This window comes from Ornithorhynchus anatinus, chromosome 1, assembly GCF_004115215.2.
Source record: "Ornithorhynchus anatinus isolate Pmale09 chromosome 1, mOrnAna1.pri.v4, whole genome shotgun sequence".
Taxonomy (NCBI): domain Eukaryota; kingdom Metazoa; phylum Chordata; class Mammalia; order Monotremata; family Ornithorhynchidae; genus Ornithorhynchus; species Ornithorhynchus anatinus.
The window spans coordinates 179,156,452-179,176,545 of record NC_041728.1 but is presented as its reverse complement, the minus strand read 5'-3'; the positions used below and the strand labels follow the sequence as shown (position 1 = coordinate 179,176,545).

Below are 20,094 nucleotides of genomic sequence, written 5' to 3'. Positions count from 1 at the left end.
CAGGGGTGGGCAGGGGCGGTGGGACCAGCATTTGAGGTTTCCGGAGCGGGAGCGGGAGGAAGGACCGGCCCGAGTGGGAGGAGGAGAAGGAGGAGGAGGAAGAGGAGGAGGAGGAGGGCCCGGCCGGTCCCGGGAGAAGGACCGGCCAACAGCAGGCGCCCGGGCCGAGGAAGGCCGCAGGGGGCGGGGGAGGAGAAGAGGGGGAGTGGGGGGGGGGGGGGCAAAGAGAAAGGAGGGAGCTGGAGAAGGGGGACACGGGGAAGGGGACTGGGGGAAGGAGGGAGCTGGGGGAGCCGGGTCGGGGGAGCAGAGGGGAGGGGGGCCCGGCTGGGGGGAGGAGGGGGAGCGGAGGAGAAAGAGGGAGCTGGGGGAGGGGGAGCAGAAGGGAGTGGGGGAGCAAAGGGGAGGAAGGGAAGGGGGAAAAGGAGGTGGGGAGGGGGGAACAGAGGAGGAGGGAACTGGAGGAGGGGGAGCAGAGGGGGAAGGAGGGAGCTGGGGGAGGAGGCAGGGTGGGGAGGGGTCGAGGGTGGGGGCCGGTCCTTCTGCTCCGCCTTCGGGGCGGATCGCATGGGGTCGGGTCAGGAGGCCCGTCCGGCGGAGGGCTGACCCCCGTCCCCCGCCCAGCACGGCGCCCACCTCCTTGAAATGGGGGGGGGGGAGGGGGCTGCGGTGTCGACCCCTTCTGAAGCCCCTCATTGGCCCTAGGTGATGGGGGGGGGGGTCTTAGCACGGGAGAAAACACCCAAAGCCCCCCACTCCTGCCGCCATATAAACCTCGCCTCGCCCTCCTTTGCCCCCCAACGTGCCGCACCGCCTCCCGTTACACGCGTGCACGCGGACACAGACACTCCCACGCGTGTCGGGGGGGCGGGGGTCGCCCAGCAGTCCGGAGCCCCGAAAAGCCCCCCGCCCCCGGTCAGCAGGTCCTTGTGCACAACGTTGGCTTTCCCGCTGTCCGGGCCCCGCCCGGTTGGACGGACAGCACCTAACCCCCTCCCCACCCCCGGCCCGAAAACGGGGACACGCGGGATCGCGTTGGCGCGCCCCCCCCCCCCACGGGCCGGCAAGGAGCCTGGGGCGTGTGCACCGGTGTGCACGGGTGTGCACGGATGTGCGTGTGCCTAGGACCCTCCCCCAGCCCCTGCCCCCCTCCGCGGGCCGGCGAGGACGAGGGGGCTGCAAGCCTGGGGCGTGTGCACGGGGGTGCGTGTGCGCGCGCGTGTGCCAGGGGCTCTCCCCCCCCACCCCCCGCAGCCCCTGCGGGACGAAGAAGGCTGGAAGCCCGGGGCCTGTGCACGGGCGTGCGCGCGAGTGTGTGTACGTGTAAATAAAGTCCCCCATCCCCCACCTCCCGCAGCCTCTGCGGGTCGAGGGCACCGGGATGCGTGTGCACAGGTGCGCGTGTGCATGTGTCGGAGGTTCCCCCCACCTCCCGCAGCCCGTGCGGATCGAGGAGGCTGGAAGCCTGGGGCGTGTGCGCGGGCGTGCGTGTGCACGATTGTGTGCCTCAGGTTTCCCCACCCCCCGCAGCCTGTGCGCGTCGAGGGGGGCTGGAGGCCTGGGGCGTGTGCACGGGTGTGCGTGTGCACAGGCGCGCGTGTGTTTAACGTTTCCCCCCTCCCGCAGCCCGCGCGGGTCGAGGGGGGAGCTGGAGGCCTGGGGCGTGTGCGCGGACCTGCGTGTGCATGAGTGCGTGTGTCTACGGTTCCCGCAGGCGGCGCGGGTCGAGGGGGGCTGGGGGCGTGTGCAGGGGGGTGCGTGCGTGTGCCGGCCTCCTCCCCGAGCCGGAGAGAGAGAGAGAGAGACAGACAAGAGAGCGGTGGCGGTGGGGTCCCGGCCTCCTGGCTCCCAGTGTGGCAGTGAGGGCGTCGCGCAGGGCCCGGGCCCGGTCTCGGGTTGCAGCGGCAGCATTAGCGGGCAGCGGGCGGGCGGCTGGCGGGCGGCCAGGGGGGGAGAGGCTATTTAAAAAAGGCGGCGGCCCGACACAACCTCAACACTCGCTCCACAAACTTCTCCAGGGGGGGAAAAAAAAGGCAGTGTGCGGACCTCGACAACCCGGGACGGGACGGGACGGGACGGGACGGGACGGGACGGGACGGGACGGACAGGGCCGGGCGGGATCCTTTTTTTCCCTCCCACCGCCTCCCTCTTCTCCTCCTTCTCCCCCTTCCTCCTCCATCCTTCGCACGCACGCAGTCCCTCCCCGCGCTTTGCAGAAAGCCCCACTCTTTTGGAAGAGGTGGGGGCATCCCTTTTTTTAAATATATATATATATATATTTAAATTCCTCGCTGGAACTTGATTTTCCCCCCCTTTCTCCACCAAGCAGCTTGGCTTCCAACCTGCTAACTCTCGTGCCTCGACCCATCTCTTTTGCACCGCTCCTCCTCCTCAGGGATTTTTCTTTTTATTATTATTTGATTTTGGGGGAGGAGGGGGGACACCCGGTCCTCGCCGGCCGGCGAACGCATTGATTGGCGGCGGCCCCTTCCGAGGGGCCTTTTTATGACCGTTTGGGGCTTCTAAGCGCGTCTCTGCGGGCCCCGTCCCCCTGCCCAACCGAGACCCCCACCCCCCCACCCCCCGAGGACCGGGGTGGGGGCCGAGAGGGGGGCGCAGGTAGATAGGGGAGAGGAGAAAAAGGAGGAAAGGAGAGAGGTGGTGTCGGCCAGCTTGTCTTTTTTTTTCCCCCCCTCCCGATTTTTGAGGTCGGCCAACCTGTTGCGGCCCCGCGGCGAGGTCGGAGTTGGCGGCCCGGTTTCGGGGGGTCCGCGGCCGGTCCTTCCCGGGGGTGCGGAGGGAGGGGGAGAGGCCGAGGGGGGGAGGGGTCGTCGTCCCGCCCCCCTCCCCTGTGTCCGGGGGGGGAAGATGGTGCCGGGGCGGCCGCCGCCGGGGCTGCCGGGGCTGGGGCTGCTGGTGGGGCTGGTCCTGGCGAGCCGCTGCGCGGGGGCGTCGGGGAGCCTGGGGTCCCTGGTGCACTGCGAGCCCTGCGACGAGAAGGCGCTGTCCATGTGCCCCCCGAGCCCCCTGGGCTGCGAGCTGGTGAAGGAGCCCGGCTGCGGCTGCTGCACCACGTGCGCGCTGGGCCAGGGGCTGCCCTGCGGCGTCTACACGGAGCGTTGCGCGCAGGGTCTGCGCTGCCTGCCCCGCCGCGACGAGGAGAAGCCGCTGCACGCCCTGCTGCACGGCCGCGGCGTCTGCCTCAACGAGAAGGCCCATCGCGAGCAGCCCAGGACCGGTGAGGCAACGAGGAGCGGGAGACGGAGCCACACGCCGGGGTCGATTATCCGCGGCGGGGGTCCCGAGACGGTCCTCGGGAGCGCGGGCGCCACCAAGGGGGGGGGGACACGGGGGGAGCGGGGGACGAGGCACCGGGGCGACCCCGATTATCCGGGTCGGGGGGGGCGAGCGGGAAGGCAACACGGGGCGACCCCGGTTATCCGCGTCCGACCGATTATCCGAACTCGTTCCGTCGTGTGTGTCGAGCGTCTGGTGTGTGCAGAGCACTGGGCGAAGCGCTTCATCCGGATCGGGGGGGACGACGACACAGGAGAGCCGAGCGCGGCCGAGCCCCCTCCTCCGGGGGTCGGATAATCGGGCCCCCGGGGAGCAGGGCGCGCGCGGGATCGTGAACGCGCACGGGGGGGCGGCTAAGGGACGCGCGAGCCCGATTGTCCGGCCCGGACGACGGGGCGCGCGCAGCACGGGCGCGCCCCGATTATCCGGGGCGGATAATTGAGCGCGGGCCCGGGCGCCCCGAGGCTGCAGCTCCTAGCCCGTCCCGCCCCCTCCTCTTCTTCCCCCCCCCCCACCGGACCGCCCCCACCCCCAGCCCATCGGGGGCCCCCTCCCCTAAACCGGGCGGGGGTCTGCACCCTTTGAATTTTCCTGGCGGAGGGAGCTGGGGCGGTGGGGGCTTCCTAAAGCGGCCCCTGCATCCCCTCCCCAGGGCCCCGAGGATGGGGGCGGGGGGGGGGGACAGGTGCACCGCGGTCCGGTGGGAACTTTGGGGCCCGTGGGGGAGGGAGGGGCCGCCGGCCGGGACGGCCCCCCAAACCCCCAGCCCCCAACCCTCAAATGCGTGGGGTCCCGCTTGCTGGGAATTCTGTCAACCCTCCGACCCCGGCTCCCGCACACTCACACACTCAGTCGCACTCTCTGTCTCTCTGTCTCCCTGTCTGTGACCCCCCTCAAGTCCTTCCCCGGGTCCCCCTGGATCCCGACCGTTCCCCTCTCTGTCCCCCTCCAGCCCCCACAGGGGTCAGGGGTTGGGGGCCCGGACACTTGGGGAAAGAAAAGTGGCCCCAACTTCGACTTCAGCTTGGTTTTGGTCATCCGGCCCCCCGGTCCCGAGAGCGCGCATACGCGCACACACCCCTGTACTCCCTCTCGTTCCCCTTCTTTTCTTTCTCTCCCCCGTCTCTTTCTCCTCCTTTCCCCACTTTACCTCTCTCTCCCTCCGTGTCTCTCCCTGTCTCATTTCTCTCTTGTCCTCTGGCTCCTCTTTCCTCCTCCTTCTCTCCCCCACTCTCCCTTTCTTTACCCTTCTTTCTCCCCTTTCTCTCCCTCTCCCTCCTCTCTGCCTCCTCTCTCTCTCCTCTCACATCTCTCTTCCTCTTTCTCCCTCTCTCTCCCTCTCTCCCTTTTTCTCCCTTTCTCCCTTTACCCCCTCCCTCTCTCCCATCTCTCCCCCTTTCTCACTCCTCTCTCACTCCCCCCCCCCGCCTTTCCCCTCCTCTCTCCCTCCCCTCCTCTCCCTCTTTCCAATCTCTCACTCCTTTTCTCTCCCCGTCTTCCCTCCTTGTCTCTCCCTGTCTCATTTCTCTCTTGCCCTCTGGCTCCTCTCTCCCTCCCTTTCTCTCTTTCTCTCACGTCTTTCTCCCTCCTCTCCCCTCACTCTCCCTTTACCTTTCTTTCTCCCCTTTCTCTCCCTCTCGCTCCTTTCTGCCTCTCTCTCTCCCTCTCTCACATCTCCCTCCCTCTTTCTCCCTTTCCTCCTCCCTCTCTCTCCCCCTTTCTCATTCCTCTCACTCCCCACCTCTCTCTCTGCCTTTGCCCTCCTCTCCCTCTTTCCCATCTCTCCCCCTTTCTCACTCCTCCCTCACTCCCTTTCTCTCCCCTGTCTCTCTTTCCTTGTCTCTCCTTGTCTCATTTCTCTCTTGCCCTCTCGGTCCTCTCTCCCTCCCTTTCTCTTCTTCTCTCACATCTCTCCCCCCCCCCCTTTGCTCTCTCCCCCTTTCTTTACCTTTCTTTCTCTCATTTCTCACCCTTTTTTCTCTTCCTCTTTCCCTCTCCCACATCTCTTTCTCCCTCTCTCCCTTTTTCTCCCTTTCTCCCTCCTCCTCTCTCCCTTTCCCCCTTCTCCTCTCTCCCTCTCTCACTTCTCTCTCCCCCTTTCTCACTTCTGTCTCACTCCCCTCTCTTTTTCCCCTTCTCTCCTTCTCTCCCTTATCTCTTTCTCCCTCTTGCTCCTCTCTCCTCCCTCTTCCCTCTCTCCCCCCTCTCCCTGCTCCCCATCTCTCTCTGGCTCACCCCTCCCTCCCCCTCCTTCTTTTCTCTCTTTCCCTCTCTCACCTCTCTCTCTCTCTCTCTCTCTCCTCCCAAATCAAAGTTTTCCAGGCTGGGTGGGTTTGTGGCCGGGCGGGAGTGTTCCCTGGCTCCGGCCTGCAGGTTGTTTGCACAGTGTTTTCCCCTCCCCCACTGTTGCCCCACCAACGCCCCCATCTGCTGCTGGCCAAGTGCCAAACCCAAGCCCCCCCGGGGGCTGCAAACCCCCAGACTTGTTCTTCCGTTGGAGGGGAGAAAGGGGGCTCGAGTCTGGCCAGAGAGGGTCCCCAAGGAGAAATGGGGGAGAAATGGAGAGTCTGTGTGAACCTGTCTCTGTGTGGAGGGGTTTGCCGCGTGTGTGTGTGTGTGTGTGTATGTGAGATGGGGGTTGGGGGAGGGGTTCACAGGCCTGTCTTGGGCTGCTAAAGAAAAGGGAAGGAGGAAAGGGTCACGACCGACCTGAGCCTTGAGAAATGTGGATTTGGACTGGAGAATGATGAGGAAAAGGTATGAGCCGACTTCCTGTCTTGGACCCGAACGAGCCCAGAGAGAAGAATCCGGTCACATAAAAACTATGCGAAGCATATCCCCCAGCGGGTCAACTTCTATGCTGCCTGACCTCTGTGTGCGTGCGCGTGCATGCTCACACACGCGTGTCTGGGGGGGACACGTGTATGTGGGCACTCACACATGTATGTTTGGGTGTGAGAGTGCAGGTGCCACTAGGTGGAAATGTGTGTGTGCAAGTGTATGCTTACAAATGTGTGCATGTGTCTAGTTGAGAGGGTGGGCGTCGTGCACTTGGATATGTCGTGGACATGGGGACATGTGTCCATTGTACACATGCTTCTAGGGAATGTCTCTGTGGGCAGACAATGGGTTGGTTATAGTGGGCTCTCCCAAGTGCTTAGTACAGTGCTTGGCACATAGTAAGCTCTCAATAAAGCAGCATGGCTTAGTGGAAAGAGCATGGGCTTAGGAGTCAGGACGTGGGTTCTGACTCTGCTACTTGTCAGGTGTGTGACTCTGGGCAAGTCACTTAACTTCTCTGTGCCACAGTTACCTCATCTGTAAAATGGGGATTAAGACTGTGAGCCCCACGTGGGACAACCTGATTGCCTTGTATCCACCGCAGCACTGAGAACAGTGCTTGGCACGTAGTAAGAGCTTAACAAATACCATCATTATTGTTATTATGATTGATTGATGGGGGTGGAGGGGGTGCTCACTCACATGTGTCTGGGTGGGAGCAGGTGTGTGGGTCCAGTTGTGAGCGTGTATGTTTCTGCCTGCGCTTGTATATTTGAGGGGGGGGGGGAGTGTCTATCTACCCTTGCATGCAGGCCTGTGTGTGGTGGGGGTTAGGAATAAAAGAAGGAGGGAGGAGGGGAAAGAGAGAAGGGGAAGAAAGGAAAGATGGAGGAAAGGAGGGGGGAAGAAAGGAAAGATGGAGGGAAGGAGGGGGAAGCAAGGAAAGATGGAGGGAAAGAGGGAGGAAGAAATGGAAAGATGGAGGGAAAGAGGGGGGAAGAAAGGAAAGATGGAGGGAAGGGGGAAAGGAAGGAAAGATGGAGGGAAGGAGCGGGGAAGAAAGGAAAGATGAAGGGAAGGAGAGAGGAAGAAAGGAAAGATGGGGGAAAGAGGAGGGAAGAAAGGAAAGATAGAGGGAAGGAGGGTGTGGGGAAGGAGGAAGAGAGGGGATGAAAGGAGGGGGGCCACCAGGGGGACAAGGACCCCCTCCTCCAGCCCCCCAGTCTTGCCGCCCTTGCCCAAGCCCCATTTCCCCTCTCCTCCAGGAGGCCTTCCTTAACTCAGTCCCCCTTTTTCTCTTTTCCCTCTCCCTTCTACGTCACCCTGACTTACTCCCTTTGTTCTTCCCCACTCCAAGCCCCACACCACTTAGGTCTAGAACCATCATTTATTTATTTCTATTAACATCTTTCTCCCTCTCTAGACTGTAAGCTCGTTATGGGCAAGGAATGTGTCTTTATACTGTTGAATTGCCCTCTCCCAAGCGCTTAATACAATACTCTGCACACAGTAAGCGCTCAGTAAATATGAGTGAATGAATGAATGAATGAGTAAAGTGAATAAACCACCGTTTGATGATGGCAAGGATCGTGTCTGCTAATTCTCTTGTGCTCTCTCACACTCTCATTCCAGTGCTCTGCCCACAGAAGACTGTCAGCTCCCTGAGGGCAAGAATCCTGTCTGCTAACTCAATTGTCCTCTCCCAAGTGCTCAGTACAGTGCATGCTCAGTACAGTGCTCTCGGCACAGTTAGCTCTCAGTACCGTTGATTGATGGGGTGACGCTGGGAGTGGTGCCTGCTCCCTGCCTGCTTCGCTCTTCCCCTCATCCTGCAGTAACGTCTTGGGCTACCCTGCACCCCTGGCTCGAGCTAGCAGGTGCCGAGAAAGTGCTCAACATTCATTCGTACATACAGGCAGCAACATAGTGGATAGAGCCCAGGCCTGGGAGTCAGAAGGTCATGGGTTCTAATCCCAGATCTGCCCCTTGTCTGCTATATGACCTGGAGCAAGCCACTTCACTTCCCTGGGCCTCAGTGACCTCATCTATAAAATGGGCATTATGTCTGTGAGCCCCGCGTGGGACAACCTGACTACCTTGTATCTACCCCAGGGCTTGGAATAGCACTTGACACATAGTACACCCTTAACAAGTACCATAATTATTATTATGATTTATTGAGTGCTTACTATGTGCAAAGCACTGTGCTGAGTGCTTAGGAGAGTCAATAAACACTATGGATTGATGGGGCTCATGACTTGCCAGGGCCTGAACTGGTGGCCTTTTGAGGAATTTATTCTTGGGTCCAGGGGCCGGAGTGACTCAGCACAACTGGGAAGTGGACAGGTTTTTTTTTTGTTGGGTTTTTTTATGGTATTTGTTAAGTGCTTACTATGTGCCAAGCCCTGCACTAAGCAATGGAGTAGATCCAAGCTAATCAGGTTGGACACAGTCCCAGTCCCCCATGGGCCTCACACTCTTAATCCCCATTTTTACAGATGAGGCAATTGAGGCCCAGAGAAGTGAGGTCACCCAGCAGGCACGTGGCGGAGGCGGGATTAGAACCCAGGTCCTTCTGACATCCCAGGCCAGGGCTCTATCCACTAGGCAGAGAAGAGAACAGAGAAGCAGTATGGCTTAGTGGAAAGAGCCAGGACTTGGGAGTTAGAGGACGTGGGTTATAATCCCGGCTCCGCCACTTGTCTGCTGTGAGACCTTGGGCACGGCACTTAACTTCTCTGTGCCTCGGTGACCTCATCTGTAAAATGGGGATTAAGACGTGGGCCCCACGTGAGACAACCTGATTCCTTTGTATCTACCCCCGTGCTTAGAACAGTGCTTGGCACTGTAAGTGCTTAACAAATATCATAATTATTATTTATTATTATTAGGCCGTGCTACTTCTCCAATTGTGGGCAGCTGGAGCAGAGACCCAGCCCCTCCAGAAGCAGCGCCCCACCGCCCACCTCGGGCCCTGGGGGACGAGGTTGGGGGGAACAGGAGGGTCCAGACTGGGTCTAGGAGCGTGTCTGGATGAGCCACCCCCACCCCGGGATCATCCTGGAAGGAATAGCGGTGTTTCTGAGGTCAGAGAGAGGGAAGGCCGGATGGGGGTGGGGGTGAGGGCAGCCAGGGCGTCCCTACAGTAAAATGTGAGCACAGGGCATGCTCTATTTTCATAGTGTATTTTCACAGACTTGTTGCCGGGCAACTGTAGAGAGGCTGGTCAGATCCCGGGAGGGGGAAAGGGGTGGGGGCTCCAAGCCAGTCCACGGGGCTTGCCTGGCTCCCATCTGAGTCCAAGGGCACAGGAGCTGCTGGGTGTATGTGTTGCGTGCGTGCATGTGTGTGCCCCCAAGTCACTGGTTGCCCCCTGGGACTTCAGTTCTCACAGTTTATCCTTCTATTGGACTCTCCCAAACACTTAGTACAGTGGTCTGCACACAGTGAGCATTTAGTAAATACAATTGACTGACAGAAAGCAGCAGGCATTTAGTACAGTGCTCTGCATACAATAAATGCTCAGTAAATATGCTCTGCATACAATAAACGCTCAGTAAATACGATTGAATGAATGAATGAGAAAACTCTAGGGGAGGGGGCAATTGTAAGCTCTTAGAGGTCGGGGTGCCACTTCCACTCCAGTGTTAGGGCCTGGTGTGGTATCCTGTATGCTCAGGTGCTCAGTAAGGAGTGAGGAGGAGAAGAGTGGGGGGGAGGGAGGAGAAGAGGGAAAGAAGTGCCTAGTACTGTGCTCTGCATGTAGTAAGCACTCAAATACAATTGAATGAAAGAGGAAGGAGGGAGGAGGAGAAGGAGGGGGAAGAGGACAGAGAAAGGGGGGAGAAGGAGGGGAAGGAAGAGGACGGGAAAAGAGAAGGGGGAGGAGGAGGAGAAGTGGAGGGGGTCTCCGTGGAGAAGGGGTTAATTTGTATCTACCCGAGCTGCTTAGTAAGGGAGGGGGTCTGGCACCATAAAAAAAGGGAGGAGGGTCCCAGCCTCCACCTCCACTCCCAGGTTTTCCCACCCTCGGTGTCCCTATCCCTGCTCCCCCTCTGGCTGACCTCAGGGCCCGGGCCACCGGAGTCCATCTTGGCCTTTCGGGGCCAGACCCGGGGCTGCGGGGTTGAACAAGATCATGGAAAAGTCAAGGAGCCAGCCAACATCCTCTCCCCCGCCTCCCTTTTTTTTCCCCTTTTTTCTTCCAGCTCCTAGAAGCTTTCCTCGCCACGGCCTCCATGGCCTCCTCGGCCTCCACCTCGGCCCGGCCCCGGGGAGAGAAGAGAGAAGCCGCCAGGGCCTGGGCCAGATTTTACGTGCTGCAGTTTCACTCCCTCTTTTTCCGCCTTCCTCCCTTCCTCCCTCTCTCCCTCCCTTCCTGCTGTGTCAGCTCAAACCAGACCAGAGCCAGCGAGATGGAGGCTCCGCTGCCTCCCCCTCCCCCTTTTTTCGCTGGCTGCGGCCCTCCCTTTCCTCTTTCTCTCGGCCCCCCCCCACCCCGACCCCCTTCTCCATCTCCCCCTCCTCCAAAGGGTCTCTTAAGGGGCCTGGGTTGTCACAGACACCCACAGCTGTGTGTTGCCTATTTGGGGGGCGGACAGGTGTGTGGCCACAGGGGTCGGGAGGGGTCAGAGTTGGGGCGGAGGTCAAGGGAGCCCAGAGATACACGCTTTGTGGGGGGCTGAGACCAGAAGCCGTGGAGAAATCCTGTATATAGTGTATGTATATAGTTCTAGCTCAGGGTGGAAGGACCACTTCTTTGTGAGTGTATCTATGTTTGTGCGATTTGCCCGTAGGTGTATAACCCCCTACCTACCCACCCCGCAAAATGGGAGATGGCATTTTTCCCCGTGACCTAAAATAAACTGTAAAGGGGCCGTGAAATGAATCCGGTCCCGGGTGGGGGCTGGGAGGTGGGGGTTTGGGAGGCAAGGGGGAAGGGGGGGACCCGTAATTAGGAGGGTGGGGGGAGGCCTCATTCCTGCAGGTTTTTTTCAGGGGATTTGACTTTGGCAGCCAACTGGTTAAGGACTTGCTCCAAGAAAGTGGAATTTTGGGTGAGCACCAGCAAAGCCAAGGGGAGCGCCCGCACTCGCGCGCACACACACACACACTTTTAACATACGCACACACTCTTCTGAAATACACACATTCTTTTAACATACACACATACACAGTCTAAAACACAGTCATGCGGACACACACACGCATGCAGAATCATGGACAAATCCCGCGTTTGCAAAAACCACAAAGTAAGTGTGCGCACGCACACACAGACAGACCTATGCCGGAATCTCTGGACAAATCCCACATTTGCAAGAACTACAAAGCAAACAACCCCCCCCCACACACACACACAGTCTTTTAAAATACACACACACACTCACTCTTTTAACATACACCCAGATACATGCACGCTCCGGAATCCCCCTGGATGAATCCCACGTTTACAAAAACAACAAAACCAGAATGGGGAGAGCGCACACACACCTAACACGCACACTCTCTTCTAGCATACACACACTCTTTTAACTTACACACTCATACACTTTCTTCAAACATACACACTCACATATACACACATGCACACTTTCTTTTAACATACACACAAACACGCCAGAATCCCTCTGGACAAATCCCACTTTTACAGAGCAAGCACACACAAACACACACACACATACACTCTCTTTTAACATACACACACACACTCTCTTGTAACATACACACTCACCGACACACACTTTTAACATACACACACTCTCACTCTCTGGACTCATTCTGGATGAATCCCACGTTTGCAAAAACCACAAAGCGAGCATGGGGAGCTCGCACCCACACACCCACACACTTCTAATACACTCACACTTTCTTCTAACACCCACACCCACACACTCTGGAGTCACTTTGGACGAATCCCACGTTTGCAAAAACCACAAAGTGAGCATGGGGAGCATGCTCTCTCTCTCTCTCTCCCCCTCCCCCTCCCCCATCTCGCGTGTACAAACACACGCACACACACATTTCTAGTACCCTCACACTTTCTTCCAACACACTCACCCTTTCTTCAAACATACACAAATACAGACGTTTTCTTTGAACCTGCAGACTCACATACCCACATACTCTCTTCACAAAAACGCACGTACATTCCTTTAACACACAACGTGCATGCATTGATATATACATCAGTGGAAAGAGCCTGGGCTTTGGAGTCAGAGGGAGATTGGTTCTAATGCCAACCCCGCCACCTCTCAGCTGTGTGATTTCAGGCAAGCCGCTTCACTTCTCTGGGCCTCAGGTCTCTCATCTGTCAAATGGGGGTGAGGACTGGAAGCCTTGCCTGGAACAACCTGATTACCCTGTATTCATTCAATAGTATTTATTGAGCACTTACTATGTGCAGAGCACTGTACTAAGCGCTTGGAATGTACACTTCGGCAACAGATACAGACAATCCCTTCCCATTGACAGGTTTACAGTCTAATCGACGGGCAGCGAGGCTCAGTGAAAAGAGCACGGGCTTGGGAGTCGGAGGTCATGGGTTCGAATGCCGGCTCCCCCACTTGTCAGCTGTGTGACTATGGGCAAGTCACTTCACTTCTCTGTGCCTCAGTTACCTCATCTGTAAAATGGGGATCAAAACTGTGAGCCCCACGTGGGACAACCTGATCACCCTGTATCTACCTCAGCGCTTAGAACAGTGCTCTGCACATAATAAGCGCTTAAAAATACCAACATTATTATTACAGTTTAATCAACGGGCAGCGTGGCTCAGTGGAAAGAGCACAGGCTTGGGAGTCAGAGGTCATGGGTTCGAATCCTGGCTCCGCCACTTGTCAGCTGTGTGACTATGGGCAAGTCACTTCACTTCTCTGGGCCTCAGTTCCCTCATTTGTAAAATGGGGATTAAAACTGTGAGCCCCACATGGGACAACCTGATGACCCTCTATCTCCCCCAGCGCTTAGAACAGTGCTCTGCACATAGTAAGCGCTTAACAAATACCAACATTATTATTACTCTATCACTCTATCAACCCCAGCGCTTAGAAGAGTGCTTGGCACGTAGTAAGAGCTTAACAAATACCAATATTATTATTATCATTATTATTATTATGCATACATCGATATATCGATAAAAAGCAGCGTGGCTCAGTGGAAAGAGCGCGGGCTTGGGAGTCAGAGGTCGTGGGTTGGAATCCCGGCTCCGCCACTTGTCAGCTGTGTGACTGTAGGCAAGTCACTTCACTTCTCTGTGCTTCAGTGACCTCATCTGTACAATGGGGATGAAGACTGTGAGCCTCACGTGGGACAACCTCATGACCCTGTATCTCCCCCAGCGCTTAGAACAGTGCTCTGCACATAGTAAGCACTTAACAAATCCCAACATTATTCTTAGTGTATCAACTCCAGCGCTTAGAAGAGTGCTTGGCATGTAGTAAGAGCTTAACAAATACCAATATTATGATTATTATTATGCATACATCGATAGGGGGAAGCAGCCTGGCTCAGTGGAAAGAGCCTGGGCTTAGGAGTCAGAGGTCATGGGTTCGACTCCCAGCTCTGCCACTTGTCAGCTGTGTGACTGTGGGCAAGTCACTTCACTTCTCTGGGCCTCAGTTACCTCATCTGTAAAATGGGAATTAACTGTGAGCCTCATGTGCGACAACCTGATCACCCTGTATCTCCCCCAGCGCTTAGAACAGTGCTCTGCACATAGTAAGCGCTTACTAAATCCCAACACTATTCTTAGTGTATCAACCCCAGCGCTTAGAAGAGTGCTCGGCACATAGTAAGAGCTTAACAGAGAATAATAATAATACCTCATCTGTAAAATGAGCCTCACATGGGACAACCTGATGACCCTGTATCTCCCCTAGCGCTTAGAACAGTGCTCTGCACATAGTAAGCGCTTAACAAATACCAACATTATTCTTAGTGTATCAACCCCAGTGCTTAGAAGAGTGCTCGGCACGTAGTAAGAGCTTAACAGAGAATAATAATAATACCTCATCTGTAGAATGGGGATGAAGACTGTGAGCCTCACATGGGACAACCTGATGACCCTGTATCTCCCCCAGCGCTTAGAACAGTGCTGGGCACATAGTAAGCGCTTAACAAATACCAACATTATTATTACATCCATATCCCGCTGGCCGCCTTCGTTAGTGGTTTGGGCGCATGCACGGGCCTCTACTTCCCCCTAGCGTCCAAGCCGGGTTTTGATTCCATTTCAGTTGTGGCCACGCCCCCTTTGTCCAGGCCACGCCCCCTTTGGCCAGGCCACGCCCCTTCGATCAGGCCACGCCCCCAGGCGTCAGGTCCCGACTTTGGCAGTGAGAGCTCAGCCAGGCTTAGGAGGCGGCCTCAGCTCGTTCTGGGCAGGTCAAATGCCTCTCCCAACCGCTCAGTACAGTGCTTTGCACCCAGCAAGCTCTCGGTAAAGGCGATTGAATGAATGCATGGATAGTCTGGGGAGTCAGAGGTCATGGGTTCGAATCCCAGCCCCGCCACTTCGTTCAATAGTATTGATTGAGCGCTTACTCTGTGCCGAGCACTGTACTGTGCTCTGTGTTCCCTGAGCCCTCCCCTCCTCCTGGGGTTAGAGGGCAGAAGCAGCGGGAGAAGCGGCCCGGCCTAGTGGAGAGAGCGGGGGCCTGTGAGTCGGAGGTCACTTGTCTGCTGTGTGACCTTGGACAAGTCACTCGCTTCTCTTTGTCTCAGTTCCCTCGTCTGCAAAATGGGGGTTGAATCCCTGTTCTCCCTTCTGCTTAGACTGTACTGTAGCTGTGTGACTTTGGGCAAGTTATTTAACTTTCTTGTGCCTCAGTTATCTCATCTGGAAAATGGGGGTTAATTAATTAACGTTGGTATTTGTTAAGCGCTTACTATGTGCAGAGCACTGTTCTCAGCGCTGGGGGAGATACAGGGTAATCAGGTTGTCCCACGTGAGGCTCACAGTTAATCCCCATTTTACAGATGAGGGAACTGAGGCACAGAGAAGTGAAGTGACTTACCCACAGTCACGCAGCTGACAAGTGGCAGAGCCGGGAGTCGAACCCATGACCTCTGACTCCGAAGCCCAGGCTCTTTCCACTGAGCCACGGGTTAAGACTGTGAGCCCCACGTGGGACAACCTGACCCCCGCCCCAGCGCTTTGCACATAGTAAGCGCTTAACAAATACCATCATCATCATTATTATTATTATGGAGCAGCAGGGGAGACGGACCACAGGCGTCTGACAGCTCCTCCCCTCCCTCCAGCCTGGCCTAGAGATGAACGGCTCACTGGCGAGGGTAGTCTGCTGGGTGACCTTGGGTAAGTCACTTCCCTTCCTCTGGGCTTTAGTTATTCATCTCTAAAATGGGGGTGGAGATTGGTGAGCGCCAGGTGGGACAAGAGACCGTGTCCAACCCGATTTGCTTGTGTCCACCCCAGCACTTACTACTGTGCCTGGCACTTAAATGCCACAATTCTTATTATTAATTAACCAACTCGTCGATCCGTCCCATCCAGAATCTGGCTCTGGGCCTAGCATTACCTCTCCCTTGAGGAGGCAGGGGGCTGGACGTGTTGACCGGGGAGGAGGGGGAAGGAGCCCTGCAAGTCCTGGAGTTCACTGAGCCCTTCCCTCCCCCCAGCCTCCTGGGGTTAGAGGTCAGAAGCGGCGGGAGAAGCAGCCCGGCCTAATGGAGAGAGCAGGGGCCTGTGAGCCGGAGGTCACTTGCCTGCTGTGTGACCTTGGGCAAGTCACTCGCTTTTCTTTGTCTCAGTTCCCTCATCTGCAGAATGGGGTTTGAATCCCTGTTCTCCCTCCTTCTCAGACTGAGAGCCCCATGTGGGGCCTGATTATCTTCTGTCTACTCTAGCAGGAAGCAGCATGGCATAATGGATAGCCCTGTGAGGCAGAAGGTCATAATAATAATAATAAGGGCGTTTGTTAAGTGTTTATGTGCCAAACACTGTTCTAAGTGGTGGGGTAGATACAAGGTAATCAGGTTGTCCCACATGGAGTTCACAATCTTAATCCCCATTTTACAGATGAAGTAACTGAGGTACAGAGAAGTGAAGTGGTCATGCAGCAACCAAATGGTGGTGCCGGGATTGGAACCCACATCCTCTGACTCCCAAGCCCATGTTCTTTCCACTAAGTCACACTGCTTCTCAGCGTGGCTTAGTGGAAAGAGCCTGGGCTTTGGAGTCAGAGGTCATGGGTTCGACTCCCGGCTCTGCCACTTGTCAGCTGTGTGACTGTGGGCAAGTCACTTCACTTCTCTGGGCCTCAGTGACCTCATCTGTAAAATGGGGATTGACTGTGAGCCTCACGTGGGACAACCTGATTACCCTGGATCTCCCCCAGCGCTTAGAACAGTGCTCAGCACATAGTAAGTGCTTAGCAAATTACCAACATTATTATTATTATTCTCCTGCCTTAGGTCATGAGTTTTAATCCCTGATCTGCTACTTGACTGTGGTGTGACCTTGGGCAAGTCACTTCACTTCTCTGTGACTGAGTTACCTCATCTCAAAATTGGGGATCAAGACAGTGAGCCCCATGTGGGACGGGGACTGTGTCCATCCCGATTTGCATGTATCCACCCCAGGGTTTAATACAGTGCCTGGCACATAGTAAGCACATGACAAATATCATAATTATTTTTAGTATTAATAGTAGTAGTTTGTGGGACAAGGTCTACGTCCAACCCGATTTGCTTGGATCCACCCCAAGGTACAGTGCCTGGCATATAATAAGGCTTAACAAATGCCATAATTATTATTACAGTGCTCGGTGCATAGTAGCGCTTAAACATCGCAGTTTTCATTATTATTATTATTCATTCAGTTGTGTTTACCGAGCCCTTACTGTGTGCAGAGCACTGTACTAAGCGCTTGGAAAGTACAATTCGGCAGCAGATAGATTCTACCTAACAGATTCTACCTAACACTGAGAGTCGTCCTCACTGTGGGCCTGGTTTCACCTCCTGCTGCCAGACCCCCGACCCCCCACCCAGAATGACTCCCACCCCAGACGACCTCCCCACCCCCACCAGCAGGACACTCCCCTACCTGACCACCTCCTGCCAGGACATCATCCCCTGTCAGACCACCCCTCTCTGGACTGCACCCCCATGCTGGACCACCCCCTGCTGGGTCATCCCCCCCACCAGAATACCCCCCAGGCCAGACCTCCCCCCAAACAGACCAGCACCAGACCACCTATTGGCCCACCTCCCCCCAGACCCTCCCCCTGCCAAACCACTGGACCCCCCTCCCCTCAGACCTCCCCTACCAGCCCACCCATTGAACCACCTCCCCCGAGATTTCCCCCTCCCACACCACCCAATGGGCCACCCCCTCCAGGCCCCCCAACAAGCCACCCACTGAGCCACCCCTCTCTAGGCCATAATAATAATAATGATGATGGCATTTGTTAAGCGCTTACTATGTGCAAAGCACTGTTCTAAGCGCTGGGGGGAGACAAGGTGATCAGGTTGTCCCACCTGGGGCTCACATTACATTTTACAGATGAGTAACTGAGGCACAGAGAAGTGAAGTGTCTTGCCCAAAGTCTCACAGCTGACAAGCGGCGGAGCCTGGATTTGAACCCATGACCTCTGACTCCCTAGCCCATGCTCTTTCCACTGAGCCATCCACCCCAACCCCCAGGTGGCCACCCCCTTCCAACCCCCCACTGGTCCACCCCTCCCCCACCCTGGTCTCCAGTGTGTGACCCAATGGCCACCCGGGATCCTGTGTCCACCCACTGAGCAGGTGCGAGAGCTCATGGAACCCGCTGAGAAATAGCACTGCCTAATGGACAGGGCACGAGACTGGGAGTCAAAGGACCTGGGTTCTAACCCCACCTCTGCCACTCATCTGCTGTGTGACCTTGGCCAAGTCACTTCACTTCTCTGGGCCTCAGTTACCTCATCTGTAAAATGGAGATTGAGACTGTGTGCCCGTCCAACCCGATTATCTCGTATCTTCCCCAGCCCCTAGTGTAGTGCCTGGTACATAGTAAATGCTCAATAAATACCACTGATTGGTTGATGGGTTGATTAATTACTGTAAGCAGAGCACTGTACTAAGGGTTTGGGAGAGTACAATACAACAGAGTTGGCAGATGTGATCTCTGCCCACAAGGAGCTTACAGTCTAGAGGGGGGAGAGGCAGGCATTAATAATAAGAATAATAGTAATAATAATTATGGTATTTGTTAAGTGCTCACTACATGCCAAGCACTGTTCTATTATGTTGGTATTTGTTAAGCGCTTACTATGTACAGAGCACTGTTCTAAGCGCTGGGATAGACACAGGGGAATCAGGTTGTCCCACGTGGGGCTCACAGTCTTAATCCCCATTTTACAGATGAGGGAACTGAGGCACAGAGAAGTTAAGTGACTTGCCCACAGTCACACAGCTGACAAGTGGCAGAGCTGGGATGTTCTAAGTGCTGGGGTAGGTAAAAGATAATCAGGTTGTCCCATGTGGGGCTCACAGTCTTAATTCCCATTTTACAGATGAGGTAACTGAGGCACAGAGAAGTTAAGTGACTTGCCCAAGGTCACACAGTAGACGAACGGCGGAGCTAGGATTAGAACCCGCATCCTCCGGCTCCCAAGCCCGTGTTCTTGCCGCTAAGCCACCGCTGCTAATTACGGATATGGACCTAAGTGCTCTGGCTGGGGCTGAGGGTGGAGTGAATATTAAGTTTTTAAAAGGGACAGATCCAAGTTCATAGGTGACGCAGAAGGGAGAGGGAGTAGAAGGAATGAGGGCTTAGCCAGGGAAGCCGACGGTGAGGTGTTTTTGTTGGATGTGGAGGTGGATGGGCAACCGCTGGAGGTTCTTGAGGAGGGAGGAAACATGAACAGAACATTTTTGTAGAAAAATGATCGAGGGACCAGAGTGCAGAATGGACCGGAGTGGGGAGAGACAGGAGGCAGGGAGGTCAGCAAGTAGGTTGATGGTAATCAAGGCGGGATAAGATAAGAGTTTGGATCTGTGCGATAGCAGTTTGGATGAAGAGGAAAGGGCAGATTTTCGCATTTATTCATTCATTCAGTCGTATTTATTGAGGGCTTACTGTGTGCCGAGCACTGTACTAAGCATTTGGAAAGTACAGTTCAGCAATATCGTGAAAGTTGAACCCACAGGATTTGGTAACGGGCTGAATACGTGGATTGAATGAGAGGTGCGTCGAAGATAATGCCGAGGATCTAGTAATAATAATCGCTGTGGTATTTAAGTGCTTACTGTATGCCAGGCCCTGTACTAAGCTCAGGGATGGATACAAGCAAATCAAATTGGACACAATCATTGATTCATTCATTCAATCATATTTATTGAGCGCTTACTGTGTGCAGAGCACTTACTAAGCGCTTAGCAAGTACAATTCGGCAACAAATGGAGACAATTTGTACCCAACAACAGGCTCACAGCCTAGAAGCGGGGAGACAGACAACAAAACAAGTAGACAGGCGTCAGTAGCATCAATGTAAATAAATAGAACTGTAGCTATATACACATCATTAATAGAATATTAAATATGTAAGTATATACACAAGTGCTGTGGGGAGGGGGTTAGATTAGAGGGAGCGAGTCGGGGCAATGGGCAGGGGAGGAGGAACAGAGGATAAGGGGGGCTCAGTCTGGGAAGGCCTCCTGGAAAAGGTGAGCTTTCAGTAGGGCTTTGAAGGGGGGGTAAATCCCTGTCCCTTCCCATATCCCTGTCCAACAATCCCTGTCCTACATCGGGCTCAGAGACAGGAAGGATGATGGTGCTGTTTGCAGTAATGGGACAGTGAGGAGGAGGACAGGGTTTGGGTGGGAAGATGAAGAGTGCTGTTTTGGACATGTTAAGTTTGAGGTGACAGGAGGACAGCCAATTAGAGATGTCTTGAAGGCAGGAGGAAAATGTGAGACTGCAGTGAAGGAGAGAGGTCGGGGCAGGAGAGGAAGAGTTGGGAATCATCGCATTATTTCTTGGTTGACCTCCCTCTGCTCCTGGCCCGGCT

General features: G+C 55.7%; 1 protein-coding gene across 1 annotated transcript in view; it reads left to right on the top strand.

The window, feature by feature from the left end:
* The first annotated feature begins 2,868 nt into the window (after positions 1-2,868).
* IGFBP5 (insulin like growth factor binding protein 5) overlaps positions 2,869-20,094 on the top strand; it is a 38,727-nt gene continuing 21,501 nt past the window's right edge. Inside the window, exon 1 of the mRNA XM_029063026.1 lies at positions 2,869-3,238. Coding sequence (XP_028918859.1) covers positions 2,869-3,238 — 370 coding nt within the window. The remainder of the gene's footprint in view (positions 3,239-20,094) is intronic.